The following is a 25,712-nucleotide window of genomic DNA, read 5'->3' on the forward strand; positions in this document are numbered from 1 at the left end:
AAGCCAAGGAAAATCACAAGCAACTGAAAACAAATCAATTAGCCACAAACGCTTACTGCACTCTAACGGTATAGTGTTTACGAGTATACTAGAAGCTCATAAAAATACGCACTTAAATATTCCCATTGCTCGGAGGCTTCGTTTTTAAATATTGCTGATACACACACATATATTTTTGACTCCGTCCAGCCTTTGGTGGCCGTCCTCTAGTGTGGGTTGTGTGCTCATCGAACCATGTCACATTGCGTTTTTCGAACATGGCAGCGCTTCGTGCATCCTGCCCTCAACCGCCAACACGCAAAACATGTGTGCATAAAATTAAGCTGAAGTTATAAAAACAGCAATTATTTAAAATGAAGCCCAGCTACAGTGCAACCCCGTTAAATAGACTCACTTAAATACGTCGAATTTTGACTCTCATAAATTATAAAGTAGCGAATATTTGTGTATGTGCATACGTATTTAGGATGCTGATAATGAATGTAATGATGTTTATTTTGGGTTTAGTACTGTTTTGTTAAAATATATGTACAGTTGCCGGTGAAGCGTTGATGAACAATTTGGAAAAATCAAATTTTGTGTTAAAAATCGAAATAAACGAGAAGGTTAATTAGAGATTTGTTATTGTTACTTTCTATGAATACTGATAATTGTTGGCCAGGGGCACGTGAGTCACTTTCGCTTATGTACTCAAGTACACACAGTCAGTTTTCCTTATCTCATATCATTCGAACTCACATAATTATCTTTGGTATGTATCTAGAGTACGTACAATTTTGTATGCATTAGGGAGGTCCTAACAAGTAATTTTGTGATTTATATCAGAATTTTTCGCCGATGTCGCCTAGTTCATTTTCTAAGAGCATCAAACTAGTGAGTGAATATATCAGTTTCTTACAGAAGACGTCGGTCTGAAATTATACTAGACAAATAAATACATCATCTATACCAAATACAGAACAATTTATTGATACATTATTTCACATCACGGATATTTTTGCCCCTTAAAGAAAGTCCAGGAATAAGACTAATGCATTTCCGACAGAATTGTGCCAGTTAGAACCAGGAACGATTGCTTACCATTCTTACATGCCCTAGTAAATATCTGCCCACTTTGGTTTGAACAACAATCTTATTTCAATACGGAATCACGTACTCTTGAGTCATTTATTGTTTATCGCAAGATTCCTAGTAAATGTGCAATTCTATTAATTATTGAAAGATGACAAAAATATTTATGGGAATCACCAGTTGTGGAGTCATGTATAGGATCATAGAAACAAAATGATTTTGAAATTGTTTTTATTAAAGAAGAACATATTTTCGTTATAATACGTGGTTAATTCCTTGAGAAAATTTAGGGACCGAGATACATTTTAAGTAAAAGCAGGAAACGGTCGGCCAGAACCAGAGATCTAAACACCATATACATACATATATTAATTACTATTTGATATTATGTATATATACTAGATACTCTATATAGTATAGTCGTCGTAATTTAGTAATATTTTTCAAAGTGCTTGGAGCGGGTCATAAATCACTTACAATGAAATTAGGAATAGTTGCACAATTCATTTGGAAATAAACCGAAGTGTTTACTCGCTAATGAATTTTACGACTGGCGACTGTAAGTGCTTTCAGCTGAGAGTCAGCATTTTTGTCACAACAAACGCTGAAAACGAAACGCTTTTGCAGATAAAAATAGCATAACAGTAATATACAAAACGTGACCTTGCGGGCGTGCACACATGACATAAAAAACAACAGCAAATCAAAATGCCGATAAATAAAAATATCAAATAAATACAAAGAAAATGAAAACACGAGCGCAAATGAGTTAGTTTTGAGCTGTCAAACTGTTTGAAAACTATCGGAATTTTACCCACATACCCATAAATAAACATTTTCACAGTTGTTGTAGTACACAATGTGTGTATAATTTTACTCATTCTTTGCACAGTCCCATTATTGAAGTTAATTTCAATTTCAATTGAAACGCACACGCAATATGCGACGGCGGCGACAAAGTGACAACGTCGATGGCCAAGCAATTGTACTCGGTGTTTGGACCACATACAAACGCACATACAAACCCCAACAAGCGTGAGTCTACCGAACTCAATTCCATGAGCGCTTTCATATGCACCCTGTAGGAAAGTCTGACCTGCTGCGCTGGAGAGCAACGCGCCGTCCGTTGTTGGGGAACATTATGCTTAGCAATTCGGTCCAAAATCAAAACGGTTTTAACAGCATTTGCTAACCTCAAAGTGGACATTATCTTTCTGATGGTTATTCGTACATATTGACGCATTATCAACCAAAGGTGCTTGAGGGTTTTCCAACAGGGCATTTATGTCATCTAACAGTTAGTGTAAGGAGAGCAAAAAACTGAAGAAAAAATAAATAATTGAAATTAATTGATGACAACTACGTCTAACAAATCAATAATTTAAAGCTGATAAATGAATGAGTAAAATTGTGATAAATCGTGAAACTTGACAACGGCTAACTACTTGTTGTTTGTTAATAGTTTGTTGTTCGCTTGTCAAAAATATAAATAGAAACTCACTATTATTAAACCAGTGTCTAAAAACTCTTTAATTTGGGTCTACAAACCGCGACAAAACCATAGCTCCGTAGAAAAAAGTGTAATTTTTTTGCGAAGCAGTTCTGAGTTTTACAAGTGGCGATCGGTCTGGATACAATTTGAAAACAAATTTACTTAGACTGAGGCGTGAAAATTATTAAACAAAAACGAAATGATACACCATATATTCGAATTGTTCTTGGGATTACTTCGAAAGCTAGAGGTACCAAAAGAATTGTTAATTCAAGCTCGTAGTGCACCATAACTCATTCAGAAGCTGCTTCGAAAAAATGAGTCTAGAGGCTAACGGTTTGTACATTCTTAAAGGAGATGCAAGGGAATACGGATACATCAGTAGTCATACAACCAATTCGAAATGGTGTTTTGTGAAGGTGAACACATCACTAAAGAATAATGATTTCAAATAGGTGCTTGGATTGGCAAACGTAACGCACTTGCATAAATATTCGAGCTTGTTCTCAACACTGTTGAAATGGTTTCCTCCAGTTAAATTACTAGAAATTATATTTTTAATGTAATCTAATAATAGTTTGCTAACAGCTTTGCAGCTCAAATGCAGTTCTGCGAGCGCAAGTTGATATGTTTGATATGGGATATCACCTGGGCACCCATACATACAAGTAAGATATCCATGTCTTCCAAATGCACTGCGGTTTAAGTGTCATGTTAAAGCTCAATAAACATTATCACAAATACGAAAGGGGATTTCACACAAACAACGAACATACATACTTATGTTTATATATAATCCGAATTCCATGCTGTAAGTCTTACGTAAGAGCATTTACTCGTAATTAAATCGTATGCCTTCTCCAATTTAGCTGATTCTCCAAGTATTTGTGACTGCTCTTCATCATCCACAAGCCGAATTTGGCTCTTGAAATCACGTGGATAACGATATTTGCGTTCGTATGTGCCGTATGATTTATGAGTGGAGCTGTCAAAACGCTGACATAACTGGATTACGTTAAACAATCCGAACAAAGCGCTCCCGATCTCCAAATGAGCGAACGAGGTGACAGCATCACGTGCGGCGGAAGTAGCTGCTGCGGCAAGCGGAACAGCGGTTGCGTCGGTGTGTGTGTGTACGCACCATATTTAAATCAGATCCGAACGCGTATGTATGTATGTATGTCGGGTATGTCGGTGCGAAAGTCCACTTATTTAGCAAAGTGGTTTTCGAGCAAAAGGAGAACTGGTGACGGCATTTAATGACTTTTAACAGTTGCAATAACACAACGGAACAAATGAATGTGGCGTTTAATTCCACATCATGTGATCAGCTGTTGCTTGTTTTCGTATTTTTTGTCTCAGGCGAATGCAGAAGCAGGGAGGCTTTGCACATGTATGTGCTTCTGTGTATATTCACTGCTTACGATTACGAGAATTGGAAAGCATTTTCTGTGCATGAGTGTGTACTTTGTGATATTGAAGGCGAATAATTAGAAATGTTGTGCTCACGTCTTGTTCTTTTTCTAGGTCAACAATTTCATAAATTGCAATTTCTTACAGTTATTGCAATTGCCTGTATCTCCCGCAGGTGTAAGTGTGTAGGCGGTTATTGAGGTGTTGCTTGCTGATTTTTGCCACCGAATAATTGCATCAACTTCACTTTAGAGTATCTTGCAAGCAACTTTTTATTATTATTAAACAGTCACAAAGGCCGCACACTTCCATAGTAATTAGGAACGCATAGGTACCAGATCCTTACCCTGCTCTCCCGATTACAAAGTTTCCATGTCGATTTTAATGTCGGATTTAAGCTTTGGGATTTGAAAGTTAATCAGAATATTTCGATTTTCCACGAAGCTCTCTAGTAAATTAATCACATCCAATGATTAAAGTTTCATTAACTTTTTTGTGTGCTATTGTGCCATTGTATGTGTCTATGGTTTAGCAATTTCTCATTTATCATTCGCTGACAATAAATATTCTGATAGTAATTGATATATAATTGTTGTATTAAAATGATGTAAGAGCGCAGGTATTTATCGAATGCATTATCCACATTGTCTAGGTACTCAAGACTTATACGTATATTTCTTTAGACTGTGTTACGCTGGTCCACGAAATATACTTGCGCCAAATTTCAATTCTTTAGCGATAAATTATTATACTTATGTAGCTTTCAACACCTTCCATAGTCATACTCAATTATTGTGTTGACATTAATTACCGTTATCTGTAATTTTATTGCATTGCATTATTGACATATGCTTTTGTGGATATTTGATAAGCGTTCACTGGTTTTACCATGGCGGGGCCACCGTAAATATTTACTTATTGAGTTTCTCCACTTCAAAGTTTGATATATGCGAGTAAGCTCTACCTAACCACGCATCGAAATGTTTTGCACGAAAATAGTAAATTCGTAGTAATCATGTTAATATTTTATGTTTATGCCAATATTTGCTTTAGAAATCGACTTATTTATTTTGTGATCAAGGCATTTCCACCAAAAAACAATCGCTTAGCATATATTTGTGTAACCTTGAAATGCGATTTCCATTAGACTGTTGTGGAACAACTAACGCTGTGACACAACTAACGCTGTGTAATGCTTTTGGGACTGGTTTTGCTTTCCCTCTCGCTGATCTGATTTATATTAAAATATTCAAGCTGACGTTAGCTCCTAAAGATTCTTGGCATTCCCATCGTAGTACTAATTTATACATATAATATATGCAAGCATATTATTGGATATCGGAAACGCTTTGCTTTCAAAATTCCAATGTGAAAGGGCGCCTCACATCCGAAATTGATGAGGACCACCCTAATGCGTGAGTTCATAATACTCATTGAAGCATTTAGAATTTACTTCATCACTCGGAATGATCGCTGTTAAATTTTGTTTTGCGTGAATTTAATTGCTTTTCTGTCTGGGGTGGCACACAAAAATGAAGGAATTTAAATTTGGTTGCATGCACTGGGTCTCCATGAGACCGTGTATGTAAATTGTTTACGATTTGTCGTATTTTGGCGTTTGTCTGAATTTGCAGTTCCTCAAAGTATAAAATACAAATGTGCTCAACAATGGCAATAAAAGTGATATTTTCTAATCATGTATATATGAGTCTTTGTAAGTTTACAAATATCTATTTTAAAATCCGAGCATATATTATAAATATCAATAAACCCACATGATATGACAGCTTAGCTGCCAAGAGTGGTGAATTATATGTGGCGTTCGCCGTTGTTAAGTTTGGACCATTCACATTATTTAATTAGCCCAGCAGGAACGGGTTTTTGCTCGTTTCTCTACTTGACAACAGCTTCCACAAATGTTATTTAGTAGAGTGTTTGTTACGTGGGATAAATAAAGAGGCAGACATATGCCGGTTTGAATATATTAACTTAAATTACAAACATGCCACATAATAAATTGACTTGAGGTTTAGCCAACAGGGATGCATGGTGTGATCGAAGACCAGAATTTTAATCGGAGACGCTTACCACAAAGCCTAAGCGGATACACAAAAATGTTGATATTTAAACTTGTTCTCAATAAAAAGAAATACATCGACATTGAACTTGAAAACACTGCGCAGGCTCTGAGGAAAGACGTTCTACCTGACTGCCTATCGAGTGCAGCGGAGTATCGCATAAATACACGCACAACAAAAACACCACTCTGCATCTTCTAAAGCAGAGCTGATAATGCACCCAATCCGGTTATAAGATTCTGACACACTTTTTAAATACCAACTTGAAAATGACTGGTTCTTGTGTTTCATTCACCTAATTGACGCTTGAGACCGGTATAAATGATTTTATATAAAAACACGGATATGCGTATAAAGGTGAGACGGAATTGTATGTATACCAGCAAGTCGATGACGTATTGTATTGAATCGTGGCATGCGTGATTTGTTGGGTAACAAATAAATCGTCATCTCCAATAGGCGGTACGGAACTTTTAATAAAGTGTCATCTAATCGATTAGTGGGAGCTTAATCACAAATGAATGTGGGATCAAAATTTCATGACATTAAATGTAATGTGTTCTTGAATTAGAGATACATTCAGCGTCACGTTCCCAAAATATGTCACGAAGTGCAAAATATCTTCGGTGCAAAATATGTCACGAAGACTGAATGTAATTTCGTCCATATTAATATGTGAGCCTCTTGTTCAAAGACAGACTGCCTCTACGCCCTTGTCTACGATTACATCCGATTAGCCCACTGTGGATTTGATTCTTTCAGCCGTAATGTAATACAGTCCTTGCGAAAACTTAAACTAAGACTCATTGTACTCAAGGAATAAAGTAGTAAAGAGTTCTCAACGGCATTATCTTTAACTGCGAATGGTTAAGTCTCCAACTCACTAGCTAGATCCGGCCCATTCCAATAAAGGTCGTGATTTAAACAACCATGTTCTCTTTTCGCCGTCGGGCCTCATAGTAAATTAGATACCACTATCGAGAAACATATTATAAAGCATAAGAGTGCAAAACCTGGGTCATGTGGTCACACACATGCCAATCTACTGCAATACTGTTGATTATGCCGATTTTATTGTGTGGGCGTTGACGTCTGTGACACGCTTCAAGAAAAACAAAATGATTCGCACCTTTAATTATTGGCTGGGGAAGTATCACATAAAATCCGCAATCAAAATAATTGCAAATCAACAAATTAGAGTGCCATAAAATTTGCGATTGACTGTGAATTATATACATATATGTACATGCAATTATACAGTCAAAACCCTTGAACTTTATTTTTCATGAAAATATAGTCCTGAATATCTCCTTAAAACAGCTACTCAGGTTCACACTTTATACTCATTGTGTTGGGAAGACTTGAGGCAGGCAGCACCATTTATATTGGAGAAACACCGAAGTTAGCCGACGCTCAGTCTTCTGCGCTAATTAATGTGATTATCGGTGCAACACCAGCGCCGCTGCTGACGTCTTTCGGTGGTCACGCGTGACTTCATTCGCTTCCAACCAATATACGTAAGCACACATTTATGCCTTTGCCGAAAGCACTATCGTGTTATGCTTTGGAAGTAGCAAATTAAAACTAGTAATAAACAATTTCAATATTTTGTACAAATAATTGTTGAAGAATTAGGCGAAGGCGGTCGCATGTGACTTAATGACATGACTTACGCATTGCCGTAAAACCTTAGTAAATATCTGCGAAATTCGGAAGATGGAAGTAAACAAACAGTATGGTGGTAATCTAATTTGAGAACTACACTTTGGTATTTAATTAAAACTGGCATGTGTACCTACGCGAAGACCCCCATTAATTATAAATGGACATGACTACTTAAGAGTTATTAAATACGAATATTTCAATTAGCGTGCAAACGAGTCTGTTTATATTGTTTTGGGCTTAGCAATTGGGAGTTTGCCACATCGGAATAATTAAGTGAACTTCTAGTGCACTGATAAGACAATATTATGATCACGTATACACCTAGTCAATATGTCTAATGGTGCGTGAAGGCGGATGAAGTAACCATATAGAATAAATAATAAGCAATTTAGAGGATTTTAAAGTCCGAATGAGCAAACATGCTTAGTCCATACTTAAAAAAAAAATCTCCCCTGACGAGTTGATATATTGATTCGCTTCGATCCATCAAATGAAGTGGGCCTTATCTGTCGACAGGCCACCGAAAGGTTGCTGTCGTCATAAATATTTCAGATTTCTCATCATAATTTTAATTATGATTAGTTCTTTATCACCAACTCAAAAACACTCCACACATATCTGTTCGATCTAAATTGTATGTGGATGAGTATGTTTTTCATTTTTTATTAATTCTGTCATTTATTGATATTAACCCTAAAACAACAAATTGATTGCTCAACCGTAAACATTATTTTAATTATACATATTATTGCTTTGCAAATTGATTCCCCATCTATCCGTATTCCAACGTAGCTCAGCGTCACTATGCCAATTATAGACAGATGTTCTTGTCATTTAGAGAAGAGTGAAATATTTCCCATTCAACAGAGTCACTTACTTGCTCGTGAAAACATCTTTCAAGAGAGAGCACATTTTGACAAGCACTAATGGACCTGTCGCCAAAAAGGCTATTAGCAAAATTCACTTTCATTCTTATCACCCGCACTTCGTCACAGAAGGGTTAAGATGTGATATTTGTTCCCACAGGCGTGACGTGTGACGATAAAACCACCGTCAGTTTCGACGCCGCTGCGCTGCTTATCGCCTAAAAGAAGGCACCCTTGCAGCTCTGCTCGTAGCGTTTGTGCCGCGGCCGCGCTGCCGAAGCTGTCAGTCTTGCCCATAAATAAGTGAAAAGGCGAGAAAGCACCCGCAACAAGTTCACAACGCAGGCATTCGTTTATTACAGCGGTTCGATCGATCGGCTCGCTGCGACTTGTTGTCTGTTGTTTGAGCCGTGCATTACCGGACGGACGTGTTTTCGTGTCGTTTCCCTCGCTGTCAGTATTGACATTTTTCACAGCAAATACATTCGTGAAGTGCCTAATTGCCCGTCACCGCCTATTGGTGTCCAGTTCTCGCCGGTAATTTATGCTCGCATTTTCCGCGTGCGTGATTTCGAATAAACGGTGTTTTTGATTTACCTTCCACGCGACATTGCAGGTGTCCTGGCGCGAGTGTCTTATCTACGAGAATAACTTCAAATATTTAAAAAGCGTTCAACAGGCGTTCACCGCTAGTTGCGCGGTAGCTAATCAAAAAATTTCCATTTCTGTCGTGCATTGCAGCCGTAGTGTCCTGCCATTGAGTGCAGCCGGAGCAAAAACAACAAGAAACATCCAAATGCGTGTGTTGTTAGGGCAAAGATCAATAAACAGTGATAAATAATTCGTTTGTGCCAAGTGTTCAACGCCTCACCAGGAAGAACACATGAAACTGTTCACATAAAATTCTCTGAAAAATTTATTTTATTTGTGGGCTTATCGAAAGAGAAGTGAGTACAAGTTGCATCGCGCCAATGCTGCAATTATTAATTCATAAGACTTTTGCATTTTAAATATCAACACTGCCTTGGGGACGGACGTTTTATGTAATCATAAAATTTGTTTAATTTACTGGGAACTTGGCACTTTCGATCAAATAGCATACACCCATTTCAACACCCATACTTGTGCAGAAGATGGTGACGAGCTCATTGTCTCTGCAAAGGTTCCTTTTATCTAAAATTAAACGCTAGTTAAGCCGGTTTTTTGTTCTATCGGGAATTACTCCGAGTCAACCTGTCAAATATATTCATTCTTAGCTCCTCATATTTACAGGCCTATAATTTAAACCTGAACAAACACAATGAATTCCTTTCCTCAGAGAAAATAACAATTATTTACAGCTTTATTTTCTTCCACTATTGATGTTATTTTACCATGAAATCTCTTCAAAACAATCAAAAAAAAAATATATTTTATGATCGTCATCATTTTTATAACTGTGGTGTGAAAAGCAGTGGAACTTTTTTCAAACGATAAATTGAAAGCTATTCATTTTAGATATAGTGCGATATGTCGTCATATGTTTACCCAATGTATCAGACGCTTAATTAAGGCAATCATAAAAGCATAAAAATAGAATGCAAACACTCGTAAAATTGTAGACAAAGAGGGTGTTTCATTTGCACATAGTATTTGGTGTCATTAGAGGTTTGTCACAATATAAATTGGTGTGTGAATGATTGGGTAGCGATGCCCAGATGCGTTAGATCAGCACCGATGATCACAATCTTCGAACTCGGAGACGAGTTGCGCGTCGCGTGATGCACTGTCTTCGTTTCGAAACGGTTTATTACTACTAAATAATTGCAACCATATTTTTGTGAACAAGTGTGTAAACTTCACCGGTATTATGTTCGGTTCCACTAATGTGATATTGAGTTCCCATCCCAGTCATTTGAATATCCCCAATTGAGTACTTGTGTTGAGTAATTAAGTAATATGGTAGAGAGTAAGAAAGCACACGAGACAGTTCCGTAATAGGTCCATAACACGCGCTATTGCTTCTATAAAGGGAGAAGAACACGAAAGTGTGTAATTGCCTTTGTAAACACTCCTTGACAATAACCATCAAACAATTATTAAATTTTTATAACTGTCCAATTATCCAAACGAGCCTATTTCCTCCATATACTCCTCATAATTTATTGATAGCGGCCAATTTTTAAAGCAAATATCACTCTTTTCGTTGCAGTTGGGCCAGCTGAGGAAATTAATAAAAGCCCGAATGCCGAGACTGTTCAAAGACGAGTTTTGGAAGTCTGTTGTAGTACCATAAACTGAGGAACAAAAAACGAAAAATAATACGAGGAATTGAAATTTGTGAAAAGGAAACGCGTTTGTTAGATTCTTTTAGTTTGTTGTTTTTGTTATTATTATTTATTGTTTTACACAATCAACATCAAAAGTGGCCCGCGACTGTGCAGTGGCAAAATGAGTTTCAGCGGACCAAGCGGACCACGTGACAACGTGCGAAAATTGTCCTTCCTGGGCTTCAACACAAAGAAGGTGAGTTTCAAAGTAGATCATCTCAAAATTTATTATAACATAAGTACATATATAAACAAACCCACACTAAAGTTAATAATTAACCTCACGAAGACAGAGAGTCCACAAGCGCATTAATGATCACGTACACAGTAGCTTCCAGTTTCATTTTATCACATGATTTGCCTGCAGCCATTCGGTAATTAATAAATTAAAATTTGAAGCTCCATCAAAACGCTAATGATCAAATGTGTAATGAGCATTCAAGCAGAAGAAAGTGTTGCTCACAATCAAGCAGCCCCTGTAGGAATGAATTACCTCATTTAACGTTTTGCGGGAAGTTTTCACAATATACATAATTCAGGAAAGCCGCAGTGGAATAAATAATTTTATATTCGAAATAAAAAAATGTTTTACAATTTCAATTGGCGCTGTCACGTTTCTGATTGCTCTGGTGGAGGTAAATTACTTTATGGCGAATTGTGCCTCGTTTCTCGCCACTCAAATCCGCTCTGAAGTAATTTCTTCAAATATAAAGAATACTGTCGTATCAAATACCTATTGCTCACTAGAGCCTCCTTCATACACTCACTCCCTTCGTTTGAAATGCAATCTTGTTTACACCTGCAATAAACAACAATTACCTAATATTATTACAACAAGTGCAAACATCAGAAATTTTACTTTTATTTCAAGCTATCATTGCCGTAAATAATATAGAGTTTTCTATAAATAAATAATGCAATATGGATATTTACCACATAACAGCAAAAGTTCGTGTTCGATTCGTAATTTTTCCACCACCTGCGCTTTGCATCTTCTCTCTTTCGCTTGATCGCTGGCTTGCTGTTAGCCAGTTAAACTCTTATGGAGTATTTGAAATGGTACCCATAATGTAATCATATGTGATTATGCCGGTTTATTTGATTTAAGACAGTTGTTTGTTCGAATCGCAACTTTCCTTTTATTAAATTCTCCCAATAATTCCGTTCAGTCAAAAGTTTCTTACCACCGATCTACGTTTTGCAGTTTTATAGTATTTTGCTTTTGTACGTCGTTTGTACGAGAATGTTTTGCTCGTAGTTATTTAAAGAATGGTGATAAATTCTCCCAAAAAACTACTTATCTCACGATTTTAATTAAATTAGTAAATAGCACTTGCGAATAATTTGTTGAATGATGATTGATACGAGAGCAAGCGACTTCTCCGGTAAATATTTGCTGAAGTGATAAGCCTTTTAGTAAATCCAATGAAGTGGTTATCTGATAACCGTTACTAAAAATACTAGAACTTTGGGTGCTCTAATTAGTTCGCTATTTCCAATTAGCTAATTGAACTGGCTTATGTGAGGCAAACTTCAATATCCGCAGCAAAGAAAACCACAACTGTGACGCAGCAAAGATAGATTGATAAGCGATTTAAAAATATTGATTTTTTAATTTGCTAACACGTATCTGGGGGAGTGTAATACCAACTGACTGTGATGAAAGAGTTTGAAGATATGTTATTGAGCACTCGGTGTTCTTTCATTAGCCACTGTCCTCTTTTCTCGTTTTTTAGTTGTTATTCGAAAACATCTCGTTCAAGTTCATTCTGCTTTAGTTGGCATAAACCCTTCTCAAAATACGTTTCTTCTGAGGCAGTGACGTCAACGAGCTTCGCAACATTGAAGCTGCAGGCAATCTACGTATGTAGGTTAAAGCTGCTGTTATTGCATTTCAGAGTTGAGAAAAAGCTTGTGCATTCAGCCGTTTTCTGTTAACTTGTTTACATTATGTACGATTTACATATGTGAATGAGGTCTAAAGACAAACCTGAAATGCATTTAGAAGAGTCGAGCGCTATTTGATATATAACCGAGCGCATAACGGTAATAAATACGGCAATAAATGTAGCAAAAGAATTGCACTTCTAGTAAACCGGTGCGCTTTCAGGGAAAATAGCGCTAATTTTGGTGCGTAACAAATTGCTCACCATTAGCCTAACGGTAAAAAGTGTTGGTAATTCAATTATCGTGTGAAATTCTTTTGAACCACGGCAATAAAGGGAGAAGTGAGTTCTAATTTTATTGACTTCATTATTATTTTTGATATTGTTTAATTGTGTTCATATTACCGCGACGGTACTAGCCCCATGGTGCCGCAATAAAATCAAGTATTGAAGCCAAATACAAATCGACATAAGTCGCCGATTCCGCAAATTAAAATACTTTATAATTATTTATACACGTGTCTATAGGCTCTGTTCAAATACCTTTCGATCCGTTGCCAGCGACCTCTGACCTTTGCGTCAGGCCCTATCAGTAACACCCCCAGCCAGCCGAGAAGGTGCAAGCAGTTGCCCTGTCGCGAGTCATTGCATCGCTGGTGCAAGCAAAAGCGAGCAATAACACAAACGAATAACAACAACAACAACAACAACAACAACTATGAAGAATACAACAAAAACACGTGTAAAAGAAGTCAACGAGAAATCAATATTCGTGGTCAAGGTCAATGCCAACGCTTTGGTTGACGAGCTTGCACTCGAGCCAAAAATGATTATCGACCAACTGTTGACTGCACCAGCACGAGCGGAGCTGACGTTAAGGGATGATCTCACACTTGTGAGCGCTCGTGCACTTGTGGCTCTGTGTGAGTGGGCGGCCGCTGCAAATGGACACTGCAAGCCGTTGACTTTTCAAAAACGCTCTTGCTTACATAAATACGCTTATAAAACATGTGTGTCCACATGCAATCCAATAGGCGAGCACGAGCACTAACAGTAATTAATACCAGTGAATGCTTGAGGCTAAGGAACCCCTGTGAATAGATAAGGTATACATAAACAACACTAAAAAAAATGTGAATAAACAAAAGCAAAAACGGAAAAACATGCGCTTCAAGCATTTTCGGATAATTACCATTGATTATGAGTGACAAGGCGTCCGCCGTGACGTGTACACCCCGTACATGGGCGTAGAGTCCAATCAAAATCACGTATTTGCACCGCAAATGCGAATTTTATTATAACACCTTCGCCAAATCGGCAAGCCAACAAACCGAGCGATAAGTAGATGAATAATTTATGCATTGCACGTGCTTGGGGCTTCACACACAAGCTGGAATATGCGAGCGTGTGTGAGTGTGAATTTTGATAACGCCCGAGCCTACACTTTATAACGCGCGCCAACTTTTTGTGGGCTTCACACATTTCACACACTTCACAATTTCCAAATTAGCATTTATGCTTTATACGGAACCGTTATCATCATTCAGCTGACAAGGTCGGATATATGTGTGTTAGTCTTAGTGTTTGATATATTTGAAAAATTGTACCAGTTGTTGCTTTTCTTCCTTCTCTTTTTGTGCGATCTTACATGAAGTTCTCAATTTGTGAGAAAAAGTCGGAAAGCCATACATTTCTATTATATACCACGCAGATCTGGTATGGGATCTTGTGGTAATTCAAAAAATGTTATTGATGTTCTCTGTAGAAAGATGAGTTTAAAGCGGCATATAGCATTTTCGCAAAAGTCGTGTGGATATATAACTGTTATCCATAAACATACATATCTAAGGTATCAACAAAATATCACAACAAGTGAAATTATTTGTTCAGCTTAATTCTTCTGAATTTCCTGAAGTTTCGCTTAACACTTTCGTCTTCTTATTGTTGACCGTAATTTCATAGCACTTGCTTCAACAAAAGTGCGAGTTTAATTAATTTGATTGAGGGACATCTGGCTTGTGTCATTCCACCTGTCAGGTGAATATTGTGCAGGCATCTGTTGTCTTGCGGTTCATATAACAGCACATGCAAGACACAACGAATAAAATATTTAGGTGAATGATTCCGAAAAAATAAATATTTAAAGCTTTAAATAACAAACCGAAGTCAAATTCGGCTAGATTTTAGTAAATAGTTGTCTCTAGGTTGTCTAAATATAGCTGCATTGATTACTAAAAATACCCGGGAAGTGATAAATAAAAAATACATTTTCATTGTTTCTTCCCTTCAATTGTATATGAACTCATCCAGTGGTCAGCTATTTGTTCGGAAAACTCATTACGTGTTGCTTCTATTTTCGTGTTTTATTTATTGTATCCCACTCACAACGCGACTAAACTAACCGAGAAGGCGTGAAATATGAAATATGATACAAGCAGATCGAGCAACAGGCAAGCCAATAACTCACTGTCTGTCTGCGTTATTGTTATTGAAATGAACACGCCATCGCTGGAGTATGTATCTGAGCATTATTTGTTGAACGCTTGTTGTCAGTGGTGCTGCTTTCACGATGAGTTGTTATTCAGACATATGTGTAAAATCGAATCATAGTGAACTAATATTCAGGAATATGAATTTTCTTCTTTCTTTTTGAAAGAGAACGCTCTAATATAATTTGAGCCCATGCTTTAATATATTAAAGAACACAAGAGAAACCAAATGACCTTCGCCGATTATGCTGTAAGTGTTGGTCACCCTAATTCCTTAAACATAACTTTACTTCAGAGTTAAATACACAGCTCTCTTAATAGATGCCCCAAGCTCAACTCAAAGGGGATTACTAAAAGAGATTAGCAACACTTGCTTATGTATATATGATAAGTGTAATTGTGTTTGGGTGTAGATCCCAAGGGACCACACGTGCCTGCTGAGACGTGTCAAGAATTAATGTTTGGCTTAAAACATATTCTTTGAATTGAAAAAATATTATGTGATAATTATGGTTTAGGACAGTGTGTACTTGAATAAGGTATGCATTTGTGAAGGGGAAAACATAGTTGCGTAAATGTACTATATCAGTATGAGTATAGTTAACTCTGACAAACTTTCGATATAAAAGCCATTAAATGTATGCGAGGAAACAAAAGTATGTCTAATAAATATCAATAGAGGAAATAAAAAATGTGTTCAAACCACCGCATCTGCCCACCCAGGGGTGTATGCATGCCTGTGGGCCCTAATCAGAATCAACTAAAAATAAACGCAGCTTTTTCAACATAAAAGCGCTTACACCAGCGGGTTGTTTGTATATTCACTATCTATCTGCAAAGGTCTTATCCGACACAAAACAGCGCGTTAGCCACCCGTGAATGCACAGGGAAGCTCAAATAGATATTCACATGTGTGTGCGTGTCTGCAGAACCACTTATGTGGCCTTGATTGGCCTTGACCGAGCTCATAAGCGAACTTAAGCGCCAGCTGAGCAGCCAACGAGTAGCCCCGCCAGTAAGTACTATGCCCTGCAATGCGAATCGCAAAGCCATGTGCTCGCCAAGCTTCGCTCACATCTATTCAGCCGCTCAGTGGCTCAGCTGGCTTGTAATAAGAACCAGTTAGGCAATGGGTGTTAACTCTCACTGTTGGCGTTATTGTTGTAGTTAAGCCGCTAACACCGGAAGTGTAGAGAGAGACATGCAGTGATAAAATATTAATGCTAAACGTATGTCATTTACACCATTCCACCTGTTGGTGGCCGAACCAACAGGGCGTATGAGCAACATTCGTAAAGATGCGAGAATTGGTGGCACACATTACGGTTCGCGAGGGTGAGAGAGTTACAGATTTTCCCGCGTTTGCTTTAAATCGAACATGTGAAGGGAAATGCTGCGGCAAGGGAGAAATATGCGGTATAAACGGAACCAGGAAACTCTAAGAAATCCGCAGAAGAAGCAATTTTTTGGCAACTGGATTTGGTAGCTTATATATTTTGTTCATCTGTCACAATGAGCGCTCTTTGATGGCATTGAAATGGGGCACAGCTATTACGTCAACAAGTTTCTTTGCAGAAATAAGGTGACCAGGCGCTCTACAAAAACAAAAACAGCGTATAATTTGGAATTTCCTCCCTAATATATACCAGCTATTAGAAATTTATACCAAAATAGTGTCAAATGGACAATTGAATTCAAAACAAGTCAGCTATGACCTCACTAAGTATTTGCGTCTGATTAACAGCTGAAAGTATTTCCTCAGCAATTTTTTAAACTGGTCACCTATGTGGTTCTGCTGAGTGCCCTGGCACAGCTGCGGCTCTCACAATTGTGCTGCATGCAAACAGCTGTTGTCTTGCAGAAGCGACGCGGCACCAACAGGCCACCCCGAAATGCCCAGAGCAAGCCGTGATTCCGCGCGGCTCGCCCAGTGAGTGTGCGCAGCGAACAGCGTCCGTCGGTGGGAAAACAGACAAAAACACATAACAGTCAAGCTAAATGTACTCGCACACTCTGCTAACAAAGGCATTTCACGTATGTCTCTTATCTTGGGGAGCGCACGCACACATCGACGACGGCAGACAGCAGTGCGTTAAACGGCTTGTCCTGACACTGGCGCTGAACGCTTCTGAAGCTCGCTGTTTCGGGCCATTACTGTCAGTGCGTTCCTGCGGAGCGGCAGCCCGACACAAGCGACGTCGGCGGTGAATACTCGCAACCGCTTAAGTGGCTTCTTTCGATAGTCAAACGACAAAGGCAACGCATAAATAACCGCACGACAGCATCGAAAGTTGGCGTTGCAATTGAATTTGTTATTTGACATTGAAATTTGACACATGTCGATGCGGATGACGGTGCGGCCGTATGTAGTGCAGGTGGAAGTGCTCGACAAACTCTAACATTCCCCCTGTAACGGTACATCGTCTTGACGTGGAAGTGCTAATCGAATTTGCTGTGCGAGGTGTCAATTTGTATTGCTTACTTGCAGTTAAAACGCTTAAAAGTGAACTTTTTGTGATTTATGGCTTTCGCATTCTGCGCTTCCTGTGCGTAGCGTTAAGTTATGTAAACTAAACGTTGAATGTCAAAGAGATGCTCGACTGTGACGTAGTGTAAACCATTGAAGGTCCTTCGAGGCATCTCTGCCTGGCTGTGTGTAAGGTAAAAAGCCAAAAACAATGCAAAGTGTGAGTGTGTCCATGCCGAGCTCGTTTGCCCAAAAGTGTAGCGCACAGTTATAAATATCGGATTCGAGTGTGGCCCTCAGCGAGATGCTAATGTGTGGCGGTCTGACGATAAAACCATAAGGAACCGTTCAAAAAGAAAAAACCAAGCGTGCACTAATACACACAAACCCTTAGTTCATGGAACACATTAAAGAGCGGATAATGTGTGAAGCCCTGTTGATGATTGTGTAATCACTGGGTGGCAGCGACACGCCTGGCACAAAAGTGCTTGATTACAGCGTCTGTTGGAGGCGCCAAAGATGATTATATTATAAATTTAATAGTGTGCTAATGGCACGCTTAACTCAAAAGTGGGTGTCCTTTTCATTTTCGATATTTAACAGTGCCCTTGAAAATGCTGCATACAAATGTGTATAGTGAAGTGCTTATTTGCACGTCTGAATGTGATGTGAAGAAAAATTTCAATGGATACTAATGAAATATTGTAAAAAATATAATTATACTAGTTAATCCCTTATTAAATGTGGAATAATGTAATTTCTTCAATAAAATTTTGTGGTGAATGATAAATACAATTATTTAATGGTGAATAGAGAAAGCCTAAATATGTGATTCCCAGATCACCTTCGCCCTTGTGCTGTGAGCGAAAAAGTGACCTATAAATTAAAACCAGGAAGATATGTGTATGAGCCCGAATTCACCACAAGTTCCGATACTGTAACATTTTGTATGAAATATAGAGGAAGTAAAGACGAAAACTGTAGAGAAGTTAAAGAAAAGTTCCATAACGGTGAAGAAGTTTACGATGAAGTTCTTTACGTTGACATAAACAAGACATAATAAGGGCTTGTAATCGTACAACAACTTAAATCGACCAATTCCCGCCTCGCTTTACTTCCCCTATATTTGGACCCTAGCGGTGATATTGATAACGTAAATGTGAGATATAAATACTTGCAGATGAACAACTTCATAAATAAAACTCATAAACTTAACGCCACGTTCAGGTCCTTAACATTAAACAAACATATCGCAAGCACGAAATCTATAATTATGTAATTACTAAAACTCAAAAACATTCATGCGCGTATACATATGTGTGATGGTGAAAATATATATTTGTGAAAGATAACTTTTTCAAAGCTAACATGAAGATACTGGAGACTCACACTCTCAGAATGGCCTAAGAGACAACTGTGCGCCTTGGCACGTCTCAACCAAGCAGCCCACTTGACGGCTAGCCAGTCCACCGACGGTCACGGTCTCAGCCGCAAACTGCCCTTCGGTATATACTCTTACGCTGGGAGGATATGACACACACAATTTCAGAGACCTTCAATAAGCATTGGATAACTTTATATGCCAAATAGAAAGCAATAAAATAAATACAAATTGTGTGTGTGTATAAGTTCATTCGTTCAAAAATATAGACAAATATGAGAAATGAAAGAACAAACGAACAACAAAAACTATAAATACTGCAAACAACGAAATATACAAACCAGAATCGGTGTTGGAAGCCGAAATATTTGGAAATGTAAGTGAGTTCGTCGTGGAGACACTTAAGAAGGTGGAAACATACACCTCTTTCACATTTAGTATTTCCATAAGAACCTTAATGTAACCTAATGCTCCTTAACTATAATGAGCCTAATTAATATGACTAAGAAATATGACTATCAGGAAAGCGAACGAAAATGAGGTCTCCCCTTACAACAGACAAGCAATGCAGATCAACGAAGAAGCTCCGTAAGCCATTTGCTTTAAGGCTGCCTGTAATCACAAGGTCACTGAGTTTCCGCTCAGCTTATGCCTCGTTGTCTTTCTTTTTAATATTATCTAAGGGAGCTGAGACGGCAAATGAGGTGACATTCCTCAAGGAAGCCGAAACAGCAAAGAAACTGGAGCCTGAAGAATTTCAATGCTGCTCAGATCAACAGTATTTATGTAACAGAATTTCAGTGGCATTCTGTGTCAATACTGAAGGAAATATTTCGATTGCGTATTTCCTGTATGTACGCGGATGCAGTCTTAAATATTTGCAGTGAACTCACATCTAAAGTCCGCACCGTGTCCGAGTTCGTTGTTCTGTTGCAACGCACACTCACACCCACTAGTACTTAATTGTGCGAAAGAAGTCCCTCTGCCCTCATTTCATCACTGCCAACTTTGCACTAGTCCATTATGTGGCTTCCTTATAGCCACGGCTACGAATGTTGACTAATCCAATAATTGCATTTCATTTGTTGTGTTTCCAAACGCAGTCATACTCGAGCACCACAGCGTGGGTGTGTGTTTTGCCCGGAATGTTGACACTCTGTCAGGACAGTTTTTGTCTGGAGCGACTTAATACGCTCGTTTACGATGGGATTTTTCCAACAGGTCAACTGGTATGAATGAACTTGCTGCTGAATATGCGCGATATTGCGTGGAAGCTTCTCTTTCAATATCTTCCTTTAGCTCAGATATTTTCGGACATCTGACACAGGATTATCAAAACGTATACAACAGATAATTGGAAATTATGACTTTCTTATATGGAATCTAGAATCTAGAATGTGCGACGAGATAGTACGAACCTTTAGTCACTTTGGCTCTTTAGATCTTTATGTGTGTACCGTCAAGAGGTGGTTCTATGAAAACCCTCCAAATTTTATTCGATTGTATTAATTAGTATTTTCGATATTTGTTTTCCATAGTTTCACGCTAGCATTTTCGCATTGTTTCGTTTCATTTGCGCGCTCTTTCGTCTCCTACATTCTCGTTGTACGCAACCTGTGTGTTCTCCAATTGCTTTGATAAGCGTTACAAAACAAATGCGAATATCGATTTCCACTTGAACGCAATAAAACACAAACACCATGCGATTAGCATTCAAATAAATATATCCCAGAAAAACAGACTATCTACTGTCGGTGGCTCATCAACGGCACGTCACGCAGCTCATAGCAATTCGCAACGCTTATCCGAGCGAGTGATTTATGTGCAATTTTCCCCCCAGTTGCGAATACACACACACACACACTAGAATGAGAGTTAATTTTCGAATTTTTGGTGTAGACCAATTTTCAGGGGACTTTAAGTAATATTTAGTTCTCTCGAAAAGACCTAGACCAACACCTACTTATTAAAAACTCTGAGCTTCAAATAACGGTAGTACATATTTAAAAAAGCTGTCTGGGTGGTAGCTAGTATATATATTTGTACGAGTATATGCACCGCTAACCATACTTTTTCTCAGATTACAAGTAATGATTATTTTACGTTTTCTGGCAAAACATTTAGCATGGCATTAAAAAAGGTCCGTACGGCTGTGCGGCGTTCTATTTATAAATGTAAACAAATATTGGCTTTTAGCCGTAATTGCCCCTGAAATATTTGTGTGCCTGCCACATGCACGCCCACACCCCTTTCGGCGAATTGAATGTGAGTAGCGCAATGCTTTCGCTGCCGGTTAATGACACTGTTAGTCGATTTCCTGATAAATTTGACAAAGAGACTACAATGACTGGCGCGTTATGTCAATAATAACTACTTTATACAGTTAGATACAGTGAACCAACTTTTCAACTTTTGACTTTCATTTTAGTGGTCTTCAAGTAGATGGAATTCAGAAAATCTTTATTATTATTAAATCATGTTTGTTCTGAAAACTTACTATATGTTTTCCGATTTGGAAAAAGAGGTAAGAAGTGATTAGCGGACGCTTTAGAAAAATATATATTTGAACTAATTTTATATTTTCATGTTTTTTCAAGACTGAAAATTAATATATACTCTACAGTACCGTTAAGTGTCTTCATATAGTTGGGCCAATATCTGACTGATTAACTGTTTTTTTTTTCAATAAAGAGAAGCATTCTCGCGCATAGGCCCATATATACAAATCACGGTGCTATTACATCACATTCTGTGTTTTATTTCCCCATGAAATATTAAATTGTTTTTATTGAAGCCAATTATTGACACCACGGTGTGCATCATTCAATCAAACGAATTTAAGTATTCACAATAGTAACAACATTGTATTTCTAGCGACATCTTATTACCATTATAAATAAAGCAGATTTCGTCTCGAAATATAATTTTTCCCACTTTAAAAGTTGGAAATTAACTATTTATTTCACTATGCTGAGGCCTAATCTCGGTCACTCTGGCTGGAATAACCGAAGATTAACAATGAAATGTATAGATATAGCAAAAGGTAGGTTAAAGTCTATCCTCTCAAAAATAAGTTGGGATCTGTGTGTATTCCTTTATGTCATTTTCTTTTCTTTGTTCCTTAGCATTTCTCTGAGTGTAGTGAGTTAGAAGCATATATTTTCGATTTATAGCTTTACTTATATAATATAATGTGGCGTCATTTAGAATGACGAGCTGCAGAGCTCTTCACCTTCGATTGATTTAAGCGAATGTAAACAAACTAGAAGCGAGCGAAATTCCAGACAGTTTAACAATCATTTATGGCAAATAGAAGTCATGTGACTTACATGCATGCGTTCCATTCCATTTGCTCAATTGAAATCTACTAATAATATTGAACCCCAGAAAGTTGGCGCATTCGGCTGAAATATGCGGCTTCATGCACTCGTGTCTACTACACAACCAGCCGCTGCGTAGTTCGTGTGGATGTACCTCCATGCAACGTGTCCGGCCACATGAGATATTTTACGCTTCGACGATGAACTTCACAGCTACGCAGCAGTCAACATTTGATTTGATGCATCTTTCGGCTGACATGCCTTGATCGGTCGTGTCGTGCGCTCTGAAGCAGGCGGTTGTAAGCTTACGGTTTTTGGTCATTACTTTTAGCGCCCAGTTTGTTTGGGGCGGACCGATTCGATAGTACCAAGTCGGACACACCCATTTTTTACGTGTAATTATAAGACACACCAAGGCCAAGTGGTGGCTTAACATTTTACTGCTAGACTCATATGTAAGACAAATTTTTGATCTTTGCAACTATTTTTTCTTGCAGTCCACCGGGAATGAGGATCCAAACGAGGTTTACTTGGATTCGGAAATGGAAAAAGTTTTCGCCGGTCCAAGTGCCCATAAGGAAAAGTTCGATGTAACGACATTTCAGGACGCAAACCAGCCGATTGGATCGTATAAGCAGAGTAATGGTGAGCCCTCACTTTCGTATATTTTCGATATAGAAATACAATAGAAAGTCAGTTAACGAAGTTCAACTTGTCACACAAAACTGGTATTGTCAATAATTCAATTCAACAAAAAGTTCGAAAAAGAAAACACATGAAAATATTTTATTTGAAACGAAAGTTAGGAAAAAGCTTAAGCATAAAAGTGTTACAAATAAATAAATAAAACAAAAGTTATAAATTATTACGAAGTTATTTAAAATTATGAGTTCAAGTGTTGAAGACATCGAAATTCACCAGGATTCGCCAATTATAATTACAGTGCATCGTAAAAGTGAATTGAACATCGAGGAAGATTCTGAATATGAGAGCCCCACAGATCCTGTTAATCCACAAAACTACGATGACCTACCTGAAGACTACCCACTAGTATCCGAACGCGCTGGACACGGTGACCATTCGGTAAGTTTAGTTATCGATCAGGCAACTGAAAATTGAGTCAGGTGAAATCCTGAACACCAGAAGACGCCCCAATCGAAATGCCATAACGGCTTTTAATGTATTTGTATTTGTATCGACAGGACAATTCCGCCGAGGAAAAGCAGGTGCATTTTGGAAAGAAAAAGGCTGTAGTATCCCCGCCCACTTTAGTATACGATGAACAACCCGCTGACAATATACACGAACGAAAACGACGAAGAAGGTACGCAGCTCACATAAACACATACAAACATACACACATCACTTCGAGTTATTTCGCCATTTAATGCTTGCGTTTTCCGCAATTACTGCTCGTTAATTGATATTTATGAATAACTGTATTTTGCGATTTCTGATTTCCTCTGCAGCCGCCATCAGTATTATAGACAACGTAAATTTTCCCATCAAGACAGCGTGGAACCCAAAAAGGTGGTCGAGGAGAATGGCGAGGCTGGTGTCCGCAAGGTATCCGTGCAACCGGAGGATACCACACTAGAGGTAATTTAACGCCCCTTCATTGGCGTCGATCCTTTAAGCTAAGAATAACGATTTTGTGATTTTATTTCAAATGCCGACCAAATTCATAAAAATAACGATACAGTTTTCTAGTTTTCTTAGTGCAGTGATACCTGGCGCTGCATCCTTTCTTAAAATAAGACAATCCGAAGGACTAAAAGTATTTTTATGAGTGTGGTTGGAAGGCAATTTGTCTTTTAGTACAGACAATAGTAATTTATAGCAGACACTTAGCCGTATATCTATATGAGACGTGCTCATTCATCACTTGCTTTGTTTTATGTGCTTTTCTCTCACCTTTTTCTGTGCATAAAAATAAATCAATTAAACACAAATCAAAACAAACAAAACCAATGCCAACAATAATGTGCAAACTGCAAATTTTGACACAACAGCCAGACCCGCAGGTTGTTACTCACTGCTAAGGCTTAAGCATATCCTTTTACACTCACAATTTCTCTTAACCGCTCACTCACATCTATTTTCTACACTTAATAGGAGGCCGATCTCAATGAGTTGAGATCACACCGTTCCGATGATCCGCGCGCGCTCCGACGCCACAAAATCCATCATTCATCAATCAAATTGCGCGAGTTGCCACAAATCAGTGTGGCGGGCTTGCAGCTTAAGAAGGTCTACGATCATAGTCCGCACGAGGTATTACAACAACTTAATCGGTTTAGTTTATTAATACCCTTAACTCTCCAACTGTTAACTGTACCACAGATATTTGTGCAACTCGATGAGCTCACTGGCATTGGCGAGGACCGCGAGTGGAAGGAAACAGCCCGTTGGATCAAGTACGAGGAAGATGTTGAGGAGGGCTCCGACCGTTGGGGCAAGCCTCACGTTGCTTCGCTCTCGTTCCACTCGCTGCTCAATCTGCGTCGCTGCCTCGAAACAGGCGTTGTGCTGCTGGATTTGAATGAGAAGGACCTGCCCGCCGTGGCATACCGCGTGGTCGAGCAGGTAAGTGTGACGACGACCATAAATCATTAAGACCAGGATTCGCCAAATTACGCCGCTTCGCCATAGTTTGATATTTAATTTTATTGCATTTTCGCAGATGGTCGTCGAAGATCTAATTAATGCCGAAGACAAGCCGGCCCTTATGCGCTCATTACTGTTGCGCCACCGACACGTGAACGAGCACCAGAGCGGCTTTCCGTTCACGAAGCGGAAGTACAGTAGCTACACGAGTCTACAGGTGAGCTTAGGACCTTAATGCGTCCATGTAAACACGCTTATAAAATGTTATGTATCTACGTTTATGTATGTGAACCTTAGGGAATACTCACTAATATCGTGTTTATGCAAATGTCTGTGTCACTTCGTGCATATCGGCAACTGCCTTGCTTTTCGGCTAACACTAACACATTCAAGGCGGACATGCTAACTACTAATCCACGTTGTGCCAGCCAAGCCAATCCATTTTATTTATGATTTCCTAAATTACTTCAATCAGAGTCTGTACATACGCATTCACATTTATCAAATTACTAACAATCCAGCATCACTGTTACGAATATTTTTATTTGCTTTCCGCCATTAATATTCAATTTGTTTTGGTGTTGGATAATTGGCTATTTTAATCTGCTTATTAAATTGTGTATTTTGTAAGTAACGTGGCATTAATGTACATACATCAATGTAAGACG

General features: G+C 38.4%; 2 protein-coding genes across 7 annotated transcripts in view; one reads left to right on the forward strand and one right to left on the reverse strand.

Annotated features, from left to right (window-relative positions):
- The window catches only part of LOC105212939 (uncharacterized), a 113,810-nt gene extending 91,227 nt beyond the window's left edge, over nucleotides 1-22,583 (reverse strand). The window contains exon 1 of the mRNA XM_054229359.1: nucleotides 22,447-22,583. The gene's annotated coding sequence lies outside the window, so the exon portion shown is untranslated. The remainder of the gene's footprint in view (nucleotides 1-22,446) is intronic.
- LOC105212942 (anion exchange protein 3) overlaps nucleotides 1-25,712 on the forward strand; it is a 33,859-nt gene that overhangs the window by 1,842 nt on the left and 6,305 nt on the right. Inside the window, exons 2-11 of one of the 6 annotated variants that reach the window (XM_029040830.2) lie at nucleotides 9,327-9,532; nucleotides 10,777-11,090; nucleotides 22,935-23,082; nucleotides 23,381-23,520; nucleotides 23,640-23,761; nucleotides 23,907-24,036; nucleotides 24,450-24,461; nucleotides 24,553-24,711; nucleotides 24,781-25,023; nucleotides 25,121-25,261. In XM_029040830.2, the coding sequence (XP_028896663.2) occupies nucleotides 11,016-11,090; nucleotides 22,935-23,082; nucleotides 23,381-23,520; nucleotides 23,640-23,761; nucleotides 23,907-24,036; nucleotides 24,450-24,461; nucleotides 24,553-24,711; nucleotides 24,781-25,023; nucleotides 25,121-25,261 (1,170 nt within the window). In that variant the 5' untranslated portion in view covers nucleotides 9,327-9,532; nucleotides 10,777-11,015. Of the gene's footprint in view, nucleotides 1-8,893; nucleotides 9,533-10,776; nucleotides 11,091-22,695; nucleotides 22,833-22,934; nucleotides 23,083-23,380; nucleotides 23,521-23,639; nucleotides 23,762-23,906; nucleotides 24,037-24,449; nucleotides 24,462-24,552; nucleotides 24,712-24,780; nucleotides 25,024-25,120; nucleotides 25,262-25,712 lie in introns of those variants that run through there. The other 5 variants (XM_029040835.2, XM_029040829.2, XM_011185338.3 and 2 more) reach the window with 5 other exon arrangements.

Source organism: Zeugodacus cucurbitae, chromosome 4 (genome assembly GCF_028554725.1).
Source record: "Zeugodacus cucurbitae isolate PBARC_wt_2022May chromosome 4, idZeuCucr1.2, whole genome shotgun sequence".
NCBI lineage: Eukaryota > Metazoa > Arthropoda > Insecta > Diptera > Tephritidae > Zeugodacus > Zeugodacus cucurbitae.